Source organism: Rhagoletis pomonella, unplaced genomic scaffold, assembly GCF_013731165.1.
Source record: "Rhagoletis pomonella isolate Grant_MI unplaced genomic scaffold, Rhpom_1.0 Rhpom_scaffold_00002, whole genome shotgun sequence".
NCBI classification, from domain to species: domain Eukaryota; kingdom Metazoa; phylum Arthropoda; class Insecta; order Diptera; family Tephritidae; genus Rhagoletis; species Rhagoletis pomonella.
Window position 1 is genome coordinate 88,954,376 of NW_023458556.1, and position 20,988 is coordinate 88,975,363.

Genomic DNA, 20,988 nt, shown 5'->3' on the forward strand with positions numbered 1-20,988 from the left:
CGATTGGCTAGGTGCCATAATGCTTGCCGGGCTTACTGATGACTTTAAACCATTTATCATGGGAATTGAGAGCAGTGGTATAAAGATACCCGGAGAAAATATCAAAACCAAGCTTCTTGATGGGGATTATGAAAAATCGGCCAGTGTTCGGAGTCTAAATCGATTTCAGGATTAATTTCTTCTACGTTATTAAGTTCAGCAGGGATGCGGGACAAGGCGTCTGGTACGATATGACCCTTTCCTTTACGATGACTGACAGTGAATTTATAAGCTTGCAGTTTAAGTGCCCATCGCGCAAGCCTTTCACTTAAATTTTGCTGTCGCATCAACCACACAAGACTGGAGTGGTCGGTGATGATTTCGTATTCCTGCAGTTGCAAATAACATCAAAATTTGGTTATGGCTTCAATCGCAACCAAACATTCTCGTTCGGTAACGCTGTTATTTCGTTGCGCAGAGTTAAGTTTTTTTAGACATGAAAGCAATCGGCTTCTCTGCACCATCTGCATCTAATTGAACCTATACCGTAGTCACTAGCATCGCAGTGCACGAAGAATTTTTTGAAAAATCGGGGTTTGAAATAACTGGAGCCGAGACTAGCAAGTATTTTAACTTTTCGAAAGCTTTCTACGCCTCTTCTGTCCACAAAAATTTTTTCTTGGTGGTCAACACCTGGGTAATAGGAAAAGTTACATCAGCGAAATTTTAAATGAACCTTCGATACCATCCAGCTAAACCAAGAAAACTTCGTACTTGTTTTAAAGTTTTTGGCACGGGCCAGGATGGCATGACCTTAAATTGATACAATGGCCTTCCAGGTATGGTAAACGCAGTTAACGATTTAGATCGCTCTGTCAAACCAATTTGCCAATAAGCATCTTTTAAATCGATTTTTGAGATGATGTTTGCCTTTGGTAACCGTGAAAAAATACCTTGTATGTTGTGTAAAGGATATGCATCCTTTTTGGTTAACTCATTGAGTTTGCGTGCATCCAAACACAATCGCACCTTGCCAGGTTTGAGCAGAAGTCTCATTGGTGAACTCCAAGCACTGCTAGATGGCTCAATAACACCAAGACTTAGCATGCGATCAATTTCGTTAAACATCTGCTTCTCTACAGCTGGTGAAACAGGATAATAGCGTTGCTTAATAGGTTTTATTTCTTCTATATCGATATCGTGTTCGATGAGGCTGGTTCGACCCAGACCTTGCAATTCGAAATTCGGAAACAATGGTTTTATCGAAGTTAGTTGTTGTTTTTGCAGTGAAGTAAGCGGATATGAGTTATCTTCTTCAACACTATCGGAGGGACTTTCATCATGCGAAATGGCCGAGATAACTTCAGGAGCAAGTTCAATGACGCTCTAAAAATCTATACCTAAAATAAGCCTAGAATCTAATGACGGTATTATATATAACTTCAAAATTTTCACTTCCTTTTTGAACATTATATGGACGTCTACGGTCCCTTCAACTTTATGACTTTTACCATCCGCAGTTTTCACACTTGAATGAATTTTACGGAAACGAGATATTCGCGAAATTTCATCTGCTAGTGTAGATCCGATACAGCTAATACTAGCGCCCGTATCTAATAAACCAAGTTCCTTAAAATCTAAAAACTTCACTTTCGCATAACATAATGAGTTGCCTTCATTTCGTAAGATTGCTGAATTTAAAACTTTTTTGGTCATTCGAACTGCTTTCCAGAATCTACGTAATCTAAGGGTGGAACGTTTAATTTTCTTATTTTTATTTAATAATTCAGGGCAATCAGAAAAAAATCCTATTCCTTACTTTGTTATAATTTACTAATCTAATGTGGTATGGAACCAGAGGCAATAAAACTCTTCCATCTTTGTGATTATTAAGTTTCAACATTTCTAAATCCGGTTGGGGGGATTCTTGGCATTCCTTGAACCAGCGCATTACATCATTTGGTTCTTTTTTTTTTTGGTTTTTGTTAATAATTCTAGTTTTTGAATAAATATGTGTATGTAAAATATGTATTTTCAAATAGTTAGCTTTTATTTTTAATGATCTGTGGTAATTTTTGCCAGCTCAAACAATCTAAAGTTAAATCACGAAAGTCTGCAAGTTTTTTACATGGTGGTCATTTCTTTTTGAATACTTTAAGGCCAGTACCACGGAATTTATAATATGATTTTTTTTACAACTTAGCGGAACAGCTATTTTAGGAATTCAACCAATTAACTTCTACCAGAATGAGGTTTTATGGCCAAGTTTTAAAATCCGTGGCAGTTCTTTGCAAATTTTCTGATCTGAACAAACTCGATTTCACCAAAATATTCATGAATCAGACATTGGGAGGACCATAAACTTTTGTTTAATGATACATATAATTTAAAAAACCTCTATTTTTTCCTAGGGAAATTTTTGTAATTTTTACCTAGTACGTAAGTAAATGAAAATGTAATGATTCCAATCTTAGAATTAACATATGAAAATAAAAGAAACTCCAAAAATGACTTTATCATTTATGTATTGTGGAACGATTGACGGTAAATTCTGTATCGACGGCAAATCGTTCCACAATACAAAATACGCTCTGAAGGTAGTCCTCGTTTGGCTTTCTTCGGACGGACCTCAAATTTTATCTCTTCGAGTTTTTCCAGTATCTTTTACAGGGTGGGCCGCTGGATAAGCTTGGGCTTGAGGTCAGTCTCATTAGGCTCATCGAAAATTTGCTGCGTGACAGAACTGTCATGGCCGTCTGGGGCAGCGCCTGCTTGCCTCGCATGGTGAGCAGGGGCACCCCGCAGGGCGGGATTATCTCGCCCCTTCTCTGGGTCGTCGTGGTGAACGAGTACTAGTGGAGCTGGAGAAACACGGCTGTCGGGGAATTGCCTATGCAGACGAGTTAAAGGTAAATACCTTGACACGCTGTATGAACTGACCCAACGGTACCTTAACATAGTTACTAACTGGGCGGCCAAAAGTGGCCTCGCCGTCAATCCCAGTAAGACAGAACTGGTCTTATTTACAAGAAAATATAAAATCCTCGCCGCTGTTCTACCCTCGGTTGGTGGTCTGCGCGTACAGGTGTCCGACAGGGTCAAGTACTTGGGCTTGATCCTAGACAGGAAGTTGTCGTGGGGGCCAAACATCGAGGAAAGGGCAAGAAAGGTATCAATGGCCTTGTATTTCAGTAGGGGAGCTATTGGTAAGAGATGGGGTATCTCCTCTAAAGTTGTCTATTGGCTCTACGAGACCGTTGTCAAGCCAATTATGTTTTATGGCGCCCTAATCTGGTGGAACTCACTGGAAAAGGCTACACTAGCTAGGCAGCTGGAACGCCTACAACGGGCTGCATTAATTGGTATTAGTGGGACAGTGCGGACCGCCCCCACATTAGCATTGAACGTAATGTTAAACGTAGCGCTTGTCGACGTTGCAGGCAGAATTTTCGCGGCGCGAACGGCTATTAGACTCAGGGAAACCGATTGGTTGACCAACTTAGGGACTGGACACTCTGGAGTTCTAGGGGGCTTCGATTTCATTCCTGATCGTACGGATTACTGCACCACTGATACGGCTTCTGGGAGCTTCTTCTCTGTCCACTTTCCCTCAAGGGATCAGTGGGCCGGGCGGAACTTCTGGAAGAGGGGTGTGGTGAACTTCTTTACGGATGGATCGAAACTGGACGGCAGGGTTGGTGGAGGGGTCTACTGTCGAGAGCTCTCCATCAGCACTAAGTTCAGGCTCCCGGAATTCTGCAGTATATTCCAGGCGGAAGTAGCTGCTATCAAGGTGGCGGTAGATTCACTGCTAAGGAGCGTTATAACAGTCAGGCAAGTGAGCGTATATTCTGATAGCCAAGCGGCTATCAGGGCCTTGAGTTCGTTAGAGGTGCGCACTAACTTGGTTAAGGAATGTCTGCTCTCTCTTTCGGCCGCGTCGGAATATTTCTGCATTAGGCTTATTTGGGTTCCGGGTCACAGCGACATTGGGGGGAACTGCGTGGTCGACGAGCTGGCCAGGGAAGGAACGCGTGAAACGTTATCACCGGATAAAGAGCGGCTGGCGGTGCCACTGATCATTTGCGGTACGCTCTTAAATAGATGGGCTTCATGTCAGCTCAGCGAACGCTGGACGAATACCACGACATGCGCGATCGCAAGGTCGTTTTGGCCGAGGGTGGACCGGGGGCGGTCGAGGGCACCCCTCACACTCACAAAGCCACAGCTCTCACTTCTGGTGGGGATCTTAACGGGTCACTGTCCTATCGGTATTCACGCAGTAAGGCTGAACATTATACCGGACCCCTTATGTCGCAGTTGCCTGGAAGAGGACCTCAACACTACCTTCTTAGGTGCCCAGCGTTTGCGAGGCTAAAAGCTCAGTTAGTCTAGACTTAATTTCCGTAACTTAACTTAACTTTATATTTTGGACAACCTGTTATATGAGCAACTGTGTTGGCGGTTAGTTAAAATTTAACTTTCCGTAAGAAACTTGAGAACCTGTAGATTTTAGGTTCTTAAGTTACGGCCTTACGAAAATTGAGAGCGGTGAGAGAATCAGGCTTGCCAGACTATCGTTTTTGTATTTCTTAAAAATAAATGAAAGCAAACACTTTTTTGGCATGATGTTTATTTTTTTTTTGATGTGGCATTTTAGGCGGTGAACTGTTATTCAGCTGAAAGAGACAACACAAAAACAAAATATTTCCGCTCTTGGCTTAAGTTGACGTGTTGAGTAATCATTGATGATTTCTTACGGTAAGTTAATTTAAGTTAAGTCTAGACTAACTGAGCTTTAAGGTTGAAGTACTTTGGCTCTCACTTTCTAAATAGCTCCGAGCGGCCCTCGGGCATTGAGATCAGCCGTTTTAGTAAATATATAATCGGCTCGGAGCGTTTTAACGATAAAGTTTAGGGGGCCGTTCGAAAGTGTGGTATCACAAAGGACAATCTTATATTGTCCAAGTGAGGTCCGGTTACACGGGGCTGCCACCTTACCTAACCTAACCTAACTTAACCTACAGGGTGGGCCAAATAAGACTTACCACAATTTCCCGCAGCAGGTTCCTAGTTGCCTAGCAGTGTGCGCAGTCGCTCCATCTTGTTGGAACCACAAATTGGGATACTTCTTTGCCGTTGGCCGCAAAAAGTTGTCATTCATTAAAGTTGTCATTCATTGTTCTGGAAGAAGCCCCAGAAATCGTTTCTGGCGTTTCATCCTCATTCTAGAAGAAGTATGGGCCGATAACTTTTTCGGCCATATCACCGTACCAAACAGTGGATCTGGATGGGTGTAACTGGCGCTGATGTGTTGCCCTTGGATTTTTATAGATAGTTTTGCTTGTTGACATAACCATTGAAATTCCATCCGACATCAAAATATTACCTAAAAAATCAATTTGTGTGGCTAATTGTGTAAAACGAATAGCGTATTCTAGTCGTTGTTGGTGGTCTTGATGTAATATGCATTATGATTTTCCAAGAGATTAACTATAACAGGCAGAAAGAAAGTAACAATAATTTTTAAAAAGAAAGGGATAACACAATGTTACAACTTGATGGAGGTACCTTGCCATTTTAATGTCAGTCATGTGATGAATAACTGCCATAATTTATCTTTTCGCAAGAGTCTAAGGACTTCACTCAGCTCAAGGCTGTAAAGATTATACAAGTAGTAGTTCGAATTTTTTGCCGGTAAATTGTGAGCTTCATAAAGCATTCTCAAAGATTTGCATAACGGAAATGAAAAGTGAGGGTGACCCTAACGTGTGTAGATTTTCGCATTTTATTTCTATGACGTAAACCAATTACATTCGGTTTTCTTTCAATCAGGGGCCTATTTCATAAAGCGGTAGTGATAATTTTGTAACGACAGGCATTTTCCATGGTGTCAGTGACAATTCGACAGTTTGGTGGGTGTTTTGTTCCATAAAAACAACTGTCACCTCCTCTTAAATTCTATGAGAAATTCCATTGAAAAAAATTGTCGTTGACAAAACTGTCGCCAGTCATATGAAATTTATATGTAAATCATATGTAATAATTGCATTAGCATTATTTTAGTTTTAGGAAATATTCAAAATTATTCAAAAGTAATGAAATTTGCGCCATTACCATATAAATAAATTTACAAAACTCTCCTGTGAAAGCTTTCCGACGGAGCTATTTGGTTTTGTCGCCATTGTCGCGACAACTTTGTCAGAGTGACAATTGTCAGCACAATTCACTGTAATTTTCCAAAAATTTTCAAAGTTGCCTACAAACGTATATGAAACAGGAAAATGTCGCCAACAATTCTGGCAGTGAAATTTTATTGAAAAATCGACAATTGTCGCACCTGTCACTTTTATGAAATAGGCCCCAGATGGTATAGCTCAGTAACAAAAACATTTTATTTTATTTTGATTTTCTCAAATCGATTTTTAGCCCAAATCGTGCTATTCGGTTTCCGGTATATGTACGACTACATTTTTTTTAATTTTCACTATATGTAGTACTCGCATTGAAATCGAAAACGCGCGATTTGTGAAAATCAAAGCTATCCAGCATTCAAGAAATTTGCTCGAATTCGGGATCCGGAACCATGCTTCGTGTCAAACTCTTGGACAATACTATTGGACAGATAAAAAATTCTTAGTTTATATTTTTGATACTAACCCGATTATGAATATGTATAACTACGTATGTATGTATGGTTATGAATGTTGTCATTTTATTTATAGAAATGTTTAAGATAAACTAAACCTGTACTAATAGTATGCATACATATAATTCAGTATAAATAATCTTTCGGGGTAAAGTTACCAAACACTTCTATATGGCTTTTACTAAAAACGAATTCTAGTTTCCCTTCTCCTTAAGCTTATGTTTGTAATATGTCTATTTTGTACTGCACTGAACTTAATAAAATGGATAAGATAGATAATCTACACAATCTGTATTTGCAAAATTATCCTCATTTTTTGCTTAAATTATAACTTAATATAGCTGAACGACAACACTAGCCCTGACAGCCCATCCATTGAATTTGTTCCCGAAACAAATGAGCCATTTTCATCTTATCAAAATAAGTCAAATTCATCGCGTCCAACTTCTCCGGAAAACGAAAGTCTAGCAACAAATGTTGTGTCAAAAAGTCCACTTCGCGAAGAAACACCAAACCCGCCAAAAGATCTGCAAGATAGAAGAAAGTCAATGTCATGGAAAACTTTTAACCTTAAGCGTCAATTATCCAAAGTCAATATGAAAATTGGAATCAATGTTAATAACGAAATCGATCTTATTAAAAACAATTCAGTCTTTTACACTCAAAAAGAAGTATCGCCTGAGGAAAATGGAGGCGGCGACGGTTTATCGCCAAACGACAAGACGAGTAGGAGCGACAGCAAAGAAAACACTTGTGATTTTAGCAATGAACTTAATGTAGATCCACCTGATAGCGATGATAAACCATTAAGCAGTTTTCAAACAAAAGGTTGTAATAATTCCAGTTTAAGCACATACGATGTTGAAGCAGATGGCGGTGATATTTTTGACATTCCAAATGACGCTCAAGCAAATACGAAAAAAGTTGAGTTTGAAAAAGATACCGAGGATTTTCAAACTTCAAGACCTTGTGATTTACCACTCTCTGCGATCAGTGACGCAATTCAGGGAGAGCATGTGTGCGTTAAAACAGCGTGTAAAAAGTTTAAAGAGAAACAAAGGGATCAGCGGCTCTTATCTGTTCCAAATATAAAATATCAAACCCGAGATATTCGAGCAAGGACAAATAAAATTGACTCTTCACCGTCCATAAGTGGAAATATTTCAAAAAAGATAAGTAAGTACTCTTCTAGCTAAAAAAAACCCCAAACAACACAATTGTATATTTTGACATTACAAAGCATCGTAGGTGTAACAATTCAGCCAAATGTATGGTACATACAAATAATATATGTAAATTAAAATAAAAACTCGCAACAGAGGAAACTTAGTTAAGAAAACAAAGATGCTAGATGCTTCAAGAGAAACAAAAGTAAAGAAGATTTTCACCGCTTCTCGGAAATATTCAGAACCTTTGCTGTATTGAATTTTGTTTTATATTAAGTATAGGCTGATGAAGGTGAGTCTTGTTAAGGTCATGTATTTGAATGAATTAGGAAAGGAATGAATGAGATACCTTTTTAAATACACATCTACTACTTTTATCGATTATATAGCTTGGAACTCTGTTACACGAAATGTAAATGCTACTTTTCTGATACGTTCTAATTAGGGATGCCAATATATCAGGAAAATTGGGATCCCGGGATTTCGGGATATTTTTTAGGTAATCCCGGGATCCCGGGATTTATCCCGGGATTCAAATTGAATCATAAATTTAATGAATATGAGTAAAAATTCAATATCTGAAAGCATTTAAACATACCATTAAATAAAACTATTTAAAATTTACGATAAACTGATTGTAAAACTCATATATCGCTAGCTTAGAGTGAAAAGTTGCTAACTTCACTTTTAATGAAAAAATCATATTTTGATATAGGAGGCTAGATAAATTAAAATTGCAACGTTTCGAAATGGGTAAAGGTCCTTGTTTTATGTTTTCTCGTTTATATTCAATGAAAGGAAAATTTGTTAAGGCCAAAAACAGCTCCGAAAATTCGGTAAGGCCAAAAAGTTCGAAATATTTTAATAAATATCGAATCCCTCCGATTCGTATGGAGTTTTGCTTTGCTTTAAACAGGAAAAATGTTTTATTTAAAGTTTTGCGAAATACTTGAAGAAAATGGCTATACGAAGTTTTTTCCTCTCCTGTACAATTTTTAAATTGGGACTTAGCAACTTTGCATTCTACGCTAGCGATATTTATTAAATCAGAAAAATTTTAATGTAAAACATTTTTTTCATTGTATTTAAAAAACCATGTGATTGAGGAACGTATACATCACAAATAATAATGTAAATACCAGGTACTTTTGAAAGTGACGATTAATAAAAAAACATAAAACAAAAATATACAAAAACAATTTCTTTAAACATGTTTATTCTACTCTATAAAGAAATGGCGAATGGAGAATTTTGTGCCATTTTTTTCGCAATTTACTAGACATTTTGAGAGTGTACGAGTCAAACGGATCTCAGAATCGGATTCAGCGGGTCGAAATACATGTTGGTAGTTGGATCTGGTTAAAAACATACACCCCTTTTTGTCGGTGTTGTTATTATTGCACTTAAAATGTTTTCGTAAGAGCAGCAAAGCATTCAAAGCGGAGTTTTCTAAGCTTGACCTGCAGTTTTTACATACAAAACCTACTGATGAAAAACATATTTCGGCATCAACACTTTTAGGCTGAACTGTCAAAAGGTAGACATAATCCATTTGAAGATAATGACCCCTATCTCCTCCATTACAAAATATTTGAACATCTTTTACCAGCACGTCGGTCAAATTATAAGTTTTTCGATTTGAGGAAGTTTTGAGTAGATTGATCTAAAAAAATTTATATAACTTTTCCTTAAAACTCTCTGTTTCGTTTACATTAGCGACACTATGAGTAAATTCATTAAAATCTTCTTCAAAAAAGGCTCACACTGCAATTTAAAAGTACAGTTTCAAGCTTTTTGTTAATTGCAGTCAAAACGGCATTTTACAAAAATCATACTTCAAAATTCATAAACAAATTCTTACTGTCAATTTGATATTTCAAAATTTTCGGGATCCCGGGATTAATGCAAGCAAATCCCGCGATTTCCGGGACTTCAAAAACACCGGGATCCCGGCATCCCTAGTTCTAATATATGGTACATTCGAGTACATACAAAAAATATATAATATGCAAATATATATATATATATGCAAATACATGTCGTGTAAGAGCCTTTTTAGTAAATATACTTTATAATCTAAATTGTTGTTGGGTGATGGTGCAAAAATAAGTCAATATTTATGTCCAATAAATATAAAAAAACTGCCGAGATTGTCAAATTTACTACACCTCTCTACTGGCACTATCTTCTTATAATTGAGCCATATGCAAGCGCAACCATTGCGAAATCAAGCAACGAGAGTTTTCGCCGTCTATCATATCAAAAAATGTTTATCTGTGCAAACGTAGTACCCAGGGTTCGGATTTCCCTCATTTTAGCCCCTCGCTCGCTCGTTAGTTTGCTCTGAGCTTGCGCAACTCACGAGCAACAAGCGAGGCTGTTTGCAAACGAGCACTCGTTAAGTACGAGCGCACGCGCTGAGCAGCCATGGTTGCCACAATTGGTAACTTTCTACCAAAAGTGGTAACTTTTAAACGGTTTGGTAACTTGGTAATTTTTATTTCATTTTGGTAACTTTTGCAACTAAATATCTATTTGCAATACTAGAAAGAAATGAATTATGTTTTGCATGTGCGTAATTATAAAAGCCCTTCGAGTTTCAGTGGCAGCACTACTAACGCTTCTACAAAATTACTTCGATAAAATTAGAATCTGGCAATTTTCGGTAAGGTCCATAAATCGTTTTGATTATTCTGAAACAAGAAAAAATGTCGCGTGCTTTTTACTAGACCCACCTACCGACATGTATTTCGACCCACTGAATTCAAATCTGAGGTCCGTTTGACACGTACACTAAATTATGAAAAAGCGAAAAAAATAAATTTGCGATTTTCGCAATTTACTCGAAATTTTGTTCGAGTCAAACGGACGATTAAAAGCGCCCGCAACTTTTTTGTGTGCCGGTGCCATTATTCCGTGACTCGCAAATATCGGCACATTCCGAACGAAAAATTACACTGAAATTGGCACAACGTCGAAACCGGTTTGTCTCCAAGCCAAATTTGACAAGGGATGATGGAAAATCGCTCCACATTACATCATACTCCTACCCTGAAACACCAACAACGAAAATGAGAATAACGGCCCATGCAACAATGAATTGTAAGAAAAATATTTTTTAATAAAAAAAAATTATTAAATTGTCAATAGCATTTTCAATCTTGATAATTTATCAAGAAAATAGATTTAAACTTCTGTGCTAGAACTGGGAGCTCTTGATAAATAATCAAGAATTGACAAATTATAAAAATATTGAATTTATTAAGTCACAGAAACGAGCTGTAAGTATATACACATTTGTTGTGAAATATAGCAGTTTTATTCAGTATATTTTTTTCTCAGTGAAGAAGTGAAGATTTTGGTAGTGAAGATTTGGTAACTTTTGGTAACTTTTCTTAAGATATTTTGGTAGAAAAAATGTTGGCGAGTGGCAACCATGTGAGCAGCCAGCGAGCGAGTAAGCAAACGAGGGCAGCGCAAGAGTAGACCGGCAAGCAAACGAGGACCTCATTAGCTCTGCCCTCGCGAGGGTGTCGTTGCGAGCGAGGCACTCATTTGCAGCAGCAGACGAGCGAGGCGAGTAAACGAGCGAGGCAAATGAGGCAAGCAGATTAGACAGGCAAACAAACGGGTTGTTTGGTCAGCAAAAATGTATAGGATAAAAATTGCATTAACTAAGAATTTCAAGTAAACGATTGTACGCAGACATGCAGATATGTATATACATACATGTATACACATATGTATGTATTTATTTATGTATATATTCTCATGCACAAAAGAATAGATGCGTGCTATTTTTACCAGTTTTATCTACTAGGTATTCACATATCTGCATACATATCTATGTAGGTATAAGTTTTTTAATGTTCAATAATTTCTTATAAAATTTCAACTTATATACTATGTCTCCATTGTGAGATTTAATGAAGATTTAGCCCTCTGACGAGATTTGACGTTAAATCTTTTGAGATTTATACTATGTCGCCATTGTGAGATTTAATGAAGATTTAGCCCTCTGACGAGATTTGACGTTAAATCTTTTGAGATTTATCATATAAAATTAAATCTCGAAAGGCAGTAGATTTAAGTTAAATCTTCGTCAAATCTTCAATAATATTGATCAAAAAGTACAATTTGTTGGATGTGGCAACCACAAATTCACATGCCATAAGTCAAATGACATTTGTGTTTTCAATATACAGTTGAGGACATTGAAATCTAGCCTGTCATAAAAAAATGAATTTTCGAATTTTTAGGGATTTTTATATTTTTGTTAGTTTGGAAGGAAAATTAGTAATACATATTTACATAACTTTGGTTGTAATAAATTAAGAAAATATTATTTTAAAAACTAAAAATTTAGAATAAATGTTTCATAGTAATATCATGCAGAGTCTTCTCCGCTTTTTATAAGTCATTTACGCGCTGCGACAAAAAATTTATAAATTTCGGTAATGGTTCTGCTTCGATAATATTGCACCGAACATCCTCTAGAACTCAGTTCGTATTCATGATATGCCAAAGGCCCACGATTGGATTTTCGGTTCCGTCCTATGAATAAGAGAGTTCTACATAAATTTTTCTTTCAGCAAATGTTTTTTTACCGTTTTAATAATTTTTCTTAAATTCCGGAAAATGATTCTGAATATGATACCATTCGTTACACTTTCCAAACTATATATTATACATACATATTTACCACGAATAAGAAGCCAATAATATTCAGAATTCATATAATGAAATTCCGCTTGGTACCTTCCTTTTATCTGTCTGTATATCAATGTCCGCAACTGTATTTATAAAATTATACATAAGCAAACGTCAAATATTTAAAAATGTGAACGTCAAACATATCTCGTTGTGGTAATGGAGACGGTTGTGATTTAGCAACTGGATTTATTAAATCTTAATGGATAAATCTCTCAATGGAGACATAGTAATAGACTTAGGTCTCTTTTTATCTTTTCAAACACTTTTTTCGCTGTAGAGATTTTGCTTTTTTGAGAGCTTTTATTACTTTTTTTCAATGTGTAAGGTGCAATGCTTCTGATAAATAATTTGTCTTTGTATTCTTACATACAAGTAATTACTAAGTAATTCGACTAAGTAACTAGGTATGTTACATATGTATAAATGAGAATATAATATTTATAAAAATCATTATTTTGTCTTTCATTTCATAAATGAGGAGGACATTAGCATTTTCAAATGAATATTCCTGGTTTAGTCCCCATACATATGTATGTAAGTAGTATAATACAAACTACTATTTGATAATTAAGGCTGGTCCACATAGGACTTTCGCGTTGACTTTCTAGCTGGCGTTGGTTTGACAGGACGCACGTTAAAAGTATGCGTTCTACAATGAAGCTTGGCATAGACTACTTTGGCCACTAAATTAACATATTAACGAGAGATAAATTAATATTTCATATCAATAACTGCATGAAAAATTATATTTCTTGCCCTCATTTGATTAAAAGGAAAAAACATTTCATATAATTTTATTTATTTGCAACAGCTGGCGACCGACGCAGCGATCTTTCTGCTTTGTGTTGGCCTTAGCGTTGTTGTATGTGAACCGGTCTCTATTCTTTGTTTACGCAAATTTTCCCCTGTCTACATATCCATACATATATACATATGTACATATGTCCTTGAATAACAGGCCACAAATAAATTGTTTCAGCAAGGATTATATTTCATTCAGGTATACAGCATAACTGCTACAAGTAGCAAACTATTTGGGGGTGTTAAGAAGTGCTTACTTGTTTTTTGTATCTGTGGCACAAACGATTATAATATCTTCGTTACTTACTTTTCTCTGTAAAGACAAAATACATGCATATGTACATACATACATAAATACATAAATACGTACATACATACTATAAATATTCATGTTATGTATGTACATATGTATGAATATAACTCTAAAAAATAATTCATTCCATAATATATGCTTATGTATGTAATACATTTTATTTGTTGTTTTAAATGCTGCCCTAATATAATATTCACATATTTATATGCATATGTACATATCTACATACAATTATTAACATACTTTCGTACATAATCTATTGACTACATTCCCACACGTGCACAAAAATGCATGTGTTGTTGCTCGTCTTACCTAGCAGAGTGAGTATGCAGACAGTAGAGCTGTAGCAAACCGTATGTATTCGTTACTGAGTAACGAATACAACCCCTGACTCGAAGTACCGAATTGTTACTCACATAATAATCTCGTTACTCGCATGTTCCGTACATGCACCATCATCGTGAATCAATACAACACAACATATTGTGCGGTAACGAAATTGTTTTCGTATCGATACTAAAGTGTGTTGCGTGTGTATGTACGTACATGCATGCATGATTCGTGAGAGGTACAAGTGCTTGATTGTATCAAATTGTTCGAATCGGTACAAAACTATGTTGCGTGTATACATACGTATATATGTACATGTATGTATGTATATTAGACTGCATCACCAAAAAAAGTTGAGGTTTTTCCGCCGGGATTACAAAATTTATTATATTTTAAGACGTCCACCAAAATATTTCGGAAAAATATTAAGATTTAAGCGAGCTGGACCGATTTGAAAATACCTCCAAAAATGAAGTTTTTTATGAATAAAAATAGTTTCTTAAAAAACTTTTGAAGAAAAGGCCCCTCAGATGACAAATTAGATTAAGCTTAAAAAATTTGCATAAAAGTATTTAAAAATCTTTTCAACGGAGTCATAAGAATGAGATTTTTGATGCTGTTTTTTTACTTTTTTCAAAGATGAGTTTACGAAAAACTTGACAACTGGGCCAAAAATGTTCTGATTTAGACTTATGGGATCTCAGTAGAAAGCTATTTTCACACTGTTTTTATTTCTGGCCAAAAAAACGTCATTCGTGTCCCATCTTGTTTTTTCGAATACCAACACATCTTAATTCAACTTTGAATGACGTTCGTTCATCCTACCTTTCTATTCCTTCCTTTGAATGAGTTTATTAGCAAAGAAAGAAAAAGGGTGAGAAAATACCTTTCCAATGACACCTCCTAAGTCTAAATCGGAAGAGTTTAGGTTCAGTTATTCAAGTTTTTCCTATACCAATCTTAAACATTACGATTCCGTTAAAAATTTAAAAATATATATTTTTTTTTTTAATATTTTTATGCAACTATTTTAAGCTTAAACCGTTTTGTCATTTGAGGGGATTTTTTCAAAAAAAATCTTTAAGAAACCATTTTTGGAGGTATTTTCAAATCGGTCCAGCTCACTTAAATCTTAATATTTTCCCAAATTTTTTGGTGTACGTCTTAAAATATAATACATTTTATAATTCCAATGGAAAAATAGTACCGATTTTTTTTTGTATGGGGAGTGATGCAGTCTAATGTATATGTATGAACGAACATTTCCTTACGCTGCAAGAATCGTTGCGATGATTCTTGTGAGGTGCAAGTGCTTGTAGTACCGATTCGTTACTCACATAATAATCTCGTTACTCGCATGTTCCGTATATGCGCCATCAACGTCAATCAATACAACACAACATATTGTGCGGTAGCGAAACTGTTTTTCGTATCGATACTGAAGTGTGTTGCGTGTGTTTGTACGTACATGCATGCATGATTCGTGTGAGGTACAAGCAGGGATGGAATTTCAAAATTTCAAAATGTGCCTAATGGTCTTCAAAAATTGTGCCGAAAAGAATATGAAAGTGCCACAAAATTAAATTTCTTTTATAACAATTATTTCTTAATATAAAAATTATTAATTAACTAAATTATTACAGTAAATCACTTTTATGAGGGAGTCTTTATAAGCGGTATACACGGTGCGTCTGAATCGCGAGTCGGTTTGGATGTGTTCAGTAAAAATAAGTATGTGTTAGTTACACCGACATGACTCTTTATGACTCAACTGTGTGTAGTCGAAAGGCGAGTGAACACGTACACAGTTGACTCGCGAGTCAGACGTACCGTCTATGTTGCCTATTAGACATAAAACATAAATTCATAGTAAAGTTACACAGAATTCCAATTACGGAAGGGAAATACACCGAAGTACAGCTATTCTGACATTATTACACGTATATGTATGTACCTATATGCGAAATAATGGCAGTAAGCCATTTTGACCAGTTTCGCCTATTATTTTCATTGATTATTTTTTAATTGATTTTAAATAAAAGTCTAATTCATAATTTAATAAGCACAATAAATGTACACAAATCGGCATTTCAAACTTTGTACAAAAATTATAAAAACTCAGCAGGTTTTTGCAACAAAATACTTTGAATTCAGAATTTTCAGGGAGATTCCAAGTTTTCGATGTTATGCATTTTTTCCATATAATGTGTGTTCGAAATTTTTTTAAATGGATCAAAATGTATGACACCGTCAGAAAAAAATATCAAAAATCATCGGGATATTGCAGAAACTGGCACTTTCATTTAATAAACTATAAAACTGCGAACTTAGAATCATTCCAAAAAATCTGAAATAAAAGCTTGTTGTGGCGAAAACTTACTTTTCGTACTGCATACTCACAACAGAATTCAGAGGTCTGCAAATAATTCTCACAGCCCTTATTTTAATTTTCACTTTTTGTAATTTTTTAATCTATAATGTGGTATGTAATTTTTTGTTATATATGGCATTTTATGCTAAACTTCTATATTTTATGATTGTGTGTGTGAGGATGAATTGTACCAAAAGTGCCTCTGAGAATGTAAGGGCCAAAAATGGCACTATTGTGCCTACTTTTCCATCACTGGGTAGAAGTGCTTGATTGTATGAAATTGTTCGAATCGATTCAAAAATATGTGGCGTGTATACATATGTATATAAGTACATATGTACGAACGAACATTTCCTTACGCTGCAAGATTCGTTTCGTTACTCACATAATAGTCTCGTTACGCGCATGCACCGTATATGCACCATCATCGTGAATCAATACAACACAACATATTGTGCGGTAACGTAATTGTTTTTCGTATCGATACTAAAGTGTGTTGCCTGTATATGTACGTACATGCATGCATGATTCCTGTGAGGTACAAGTGCTTGATTGTATAAAATTTTTCGAATCGATACATATCTATGTACATGTATGCATATGGAAGAACGAACAATTCCTTACGCTGCAAGATGTGTTGGGATGATTCTTGTGAGGTACAAGTGCTTGTATCAAAAGTAACGATACGAAAGATACGGGCGTTGATTGGATTAGTAACGAATACTTACGGGTATCCGAAATTTCGTTACTTTTACAGCTCTAGCAGACAGCTACTCGCCTCGCATTACGAGCCAGGCAACACACAACAGCCTCGCTCGTTTAATAGCAGCGCGAGCAAACAAGCAGCGCTCGCTCGTTTGCCGAGCAAGCCAAACTTCACGTGCCTCGCCTCATTGCTGCTACGAGTACGAGCTGCGAGCGCCTCGTTGCCTGCGAGGCATTGAGTAGGAGTTTGCTCGCTCGCTCGCTCGAACTCCGAGGTTTTGCCCACCCAGGTAGTACCAACAGTAGGTCTGTTCGATGAGTGCATTAAAAGTGTAGAACAGTGTAAGAACAACATCTGACAGTTCGCACACGATCTTCAAAAAGAACACAACGCAAAATTTGGCATTTTTGAAATTATGCACTAAAAGTTTATATCGAGCTTTTATTTATCTTTAAGCAAAAACGAGCAAATTTTTGTTATTATTTGTTGAAAAACCCTAAGGTAAAGTCTTCCTTGCGTATATGATTAGTATGTGCTTCTTCTTCTTATTTGGCGCTGTAACCGCCTAAGCGATTTTGGCCGAGTTCAGCAAAGCACGCCAGTCGTTTCTCTTCTGTGCCAACTGACGCCAATTGGAAACGCCAAGTGAAGCCAAGTCCTTCTCCACCTGCTCTTTCCATCGCAGTGGGGGCCTTTCTCTTCCTCTGCTACCACCAGCGGGTTTCGAGTTGAATACTTTCAGAGCTGGAGCGTCGGTGTCCATTGGAACGACATGACCAATCCAGCGGAGCTGCTGTATTATAATTCGATACACTATGTCCATGTCGTTGTAAAGCTCATACAGCTCATCGTTCCAACGTCGAGCGGTACTCGAATACCCCAAGAGCCGCCTCATCGGATGTTGTCATTGTCCATGCTTCTGCGCCATATACCAGCACGGGCATGATGAGTGACTTATAGTGTGTGGGTTAGGTACGTCTAGAGAGGACTTTATTCCTGAATTGCCTACTCAGTCCAAAGTAGCACTTGTTGGCAAGAGTGATTCTGCGTTGGATTTCCATGCTGACATTATTATCGGTGTTAATGCTGGTTCCCAAGTAAACGAAATTCTCTACTTTCTCGTAATTATAACTGTCAACAGTGACGTGGGTGCCAAGGCGCGAATCTGCTGACTGTTTGTTTGATGACAGGAGATACTTCGTCTTGTCCTCGTTTACCACCAGACCCATTCGCTCTGCTTCCTTATCCAACTTGGAAAAGGCAGACTAGACTTTGAAGTTTTTGTTACCGATGCTATCGTTGTCATCGGCATAAGCCAGCAATTGCACGCTCTTGTTAGTAAATTGTTCCTGAGCGGTTCAGTTCTGCAGCTCTTATTATCTTCTCCAACATCAGATTAAAGAAGTCACATGAAAGGGAGCCGCCCTGTCTGAAGCCCCATTTGCTGGCAAACGGCTCGGAGAAGTCTTTCCCAATTCTGACGGAGCTGGTGGTTTTGCTCAACGTCATTTTATACAGCCGTATCAGTTTGGCGGGGATGCCAAATTCAGACATAGCGACGTTTAGGCAACTCCTTTTAGTGGTGTCAAAAGCGGCTTTAAAGTCGACAAATAGGTGGTGAGTGTCGATCCTTTTCTCGTGGGTCTTTTCCAAGATTTGGCGTATTGTGAATACTGGTCTACGGTCAATTTTCCAGGCCTAAAGCCACACTGATAAGGCCCAATTAGTTCATTGACGGTGGGCTTCAGTCTTTCACACAATACGCTCGTTACGCTATGCTTAGAAGGCTGATCCCGCGGTAGTTGGCGCGAATGGCGGGGTCACCTTTCTTGTGGATTGGGCAGAGCATATTCTGCACAAGAGTTGATGCATGCACCTTATCATCTCCTCGCCACCATACTTGAATAGCTCAGCTGGTAGGCTGTCAGCTCCAGCAGCTTCGTTGTTTTTCAGCCGCGTTACTGCTTTTCGTACCTCGTCTTAGTTAGGCGGTGGAACGTCGGCTCCGTCATCATCGACTGCGGGCTCGGGTTCTTCTCCTCTACAACTTTCCGTGCTGCTACCACTCAGTAGGGCGGAAAGGTGTTTGCTCCATAATTTAAGTATGCTATGAGCATCGGTTACTTGGCCATTGTTGTTCTTACAGGAGTACGACCTGGTCTTGAAAACTTCCGTAAGTCGCCTAACTCTCTGGTAAAATATTCGGGCATTCTTCCTGTCGGCCAGCATTTCAAGCTCTGCGTACTCACGTATTTCGGCCTCACTCTTCTTATTGCGACAAATACGTCGCGCTTCCCTCTTAAGATCCCTGTAGCGGTCCCACATAGCGCGCGTTGCGCCCGATCTTAGCGTTGCCCTGTAGGCGGCATCTTTTTGCTCTGCAGCATCCTGACACTTCTCATCGTACCAGTTGCTCTTTCGGGCTCGCTGAAATCCGATTACTTCTTCGGCGGCGATACTTAATGAGCGGGAGATGTGGTTCCACTGCTCGCATATGTCGCAGGTGTGAGAGTCGAGTAGCGACATCACTGGCTGTCTGTTGTGATTTCAGCTTTTCGACGTTAACCTTTCCTTACATATTTGGGCGCACATTTTGCTGCACAGAGGCGGGTGCGTATCTTGGCTGCAACATGATAGTGGTCCGAGTGGATGTTTGGGCCTCGGAGTGTGCGTGCGTCTAAAACACTGGAAGCGTGCCTTCCTTCTAGCACAAAATGATCGATTTGGTTTCTCGTTTTCCGATCCGGAGACAGCCACGTAGCTTAATGGATCTTTTTATGCTTGAACCTGGTACTGCATACTACCATGTTTCGGTCCCCGGCGAAGTCGATCAGCCCCAATCCGTTGTCGGACGTTTCGTCGTGGAGGCTGAATTTTCCGACGGTGGTTCCAAAGATCCCTTCCTTGCCCACCCTGGCATTGAAGTCGCCAAGCACGATTTTGATATCATGACGGGGGCAGCGCTCATACGTTCGCTCCAAGCGCTCATAGATGAGATCCTTGGATACCTCATCTTTCTCTTCCATCGGGGCATGGGCGCAGATGAGCGAGATGTTGAAGAATCTCACTTTGATGCGGATTGTGGCAAGACGCTCGCCCACCGGGGTGAACGACAGTATTCGGCGACGGAGTCTCTCTTCCACCACAAATAGAACTCCGAATTTGCGATCCTTTACATGGCAGCTGTAGTAGACGTCGCAAGGCCCCAGACATTGCTTGCCTTGCCCCGTCCAACGCATTTCTTGGATGGCGGTGTCGTCAGCTTTTGTTCTTACGAGGACATCAACCAGCCGGGCAGAGGCACCTTCCCCATTAAGAGTCCGGACATTCCAGGATGCCCCCAAATCGTAGTCCTTTAAACATTTGACGTGGTCGTCATAATAAGGGGCGGTCTCATCCGAGGCATTGTTTCGCTTCTTCACTGAAAGGGGTTTTTACGTGGCGGGTCCCAAACCCAGCGCATAACCCATTGCTGGGACGGGGGTGGTTTCGCAACCAAATACACGTTTATATAGCGAGCGCCTTGCTCCAAGACAGACACCCGCTTGCAGCCGCAGCTACTGGTGAACAGACGCTGCAGACTTCAGTGAGCCTTTTAACCGAATAATTCGGAGTGGCCCCACCGAAGCTCCCTCTCTTTCTGCCGTGACCCAAGGCTCCACTCGGATTGGTTACCGCATCTCGCACATGGGTTGCTCACGTTGCCCAGAGTGCGCGAACGAGGACGCAAGAGTCGGGATTGAGTATAGCCGTGCAACTGTAACTGCATACACAGCACAACGACTATACCCCATTGCACTCCTAGTGCTACGAAATAGTTTTTCGCATTTTTCTGACGAACGTGTTATTTTCAGTTGTGTCACTTTCGAAGATGGTGTGCGAATTTCAGAGCAGTTTGGTGCTAAGGTCTAAAAAAAACTGTGCAACTTAGTGCAACTAAATTATTAAAACATCTATTTC

The 20,988-nt window shown here is 38.4% G+C and overlaps 1 protein-coding gene across 1 annotated transcript in view; it reads left to right on the top strand.

The window, feature by feature from the left end:
• Positions 1-20,988, top strand: part of LOC118755845 (syntaxin-binding protein 5) — a gene marked incomplete at its 5' end in the record, with an annotated part of 814,838 nt that overhangs the window by 541,975 nt on the left and 251,875 nt on the right. Inside the window, 1 exon segment of the mRNA XM_036490656.1 lies at positions 6,970-7,804. Within this exon segment, the coding sequence (XP_036346549.1) occupies positions 6,970-7,804 (835 nt within the window).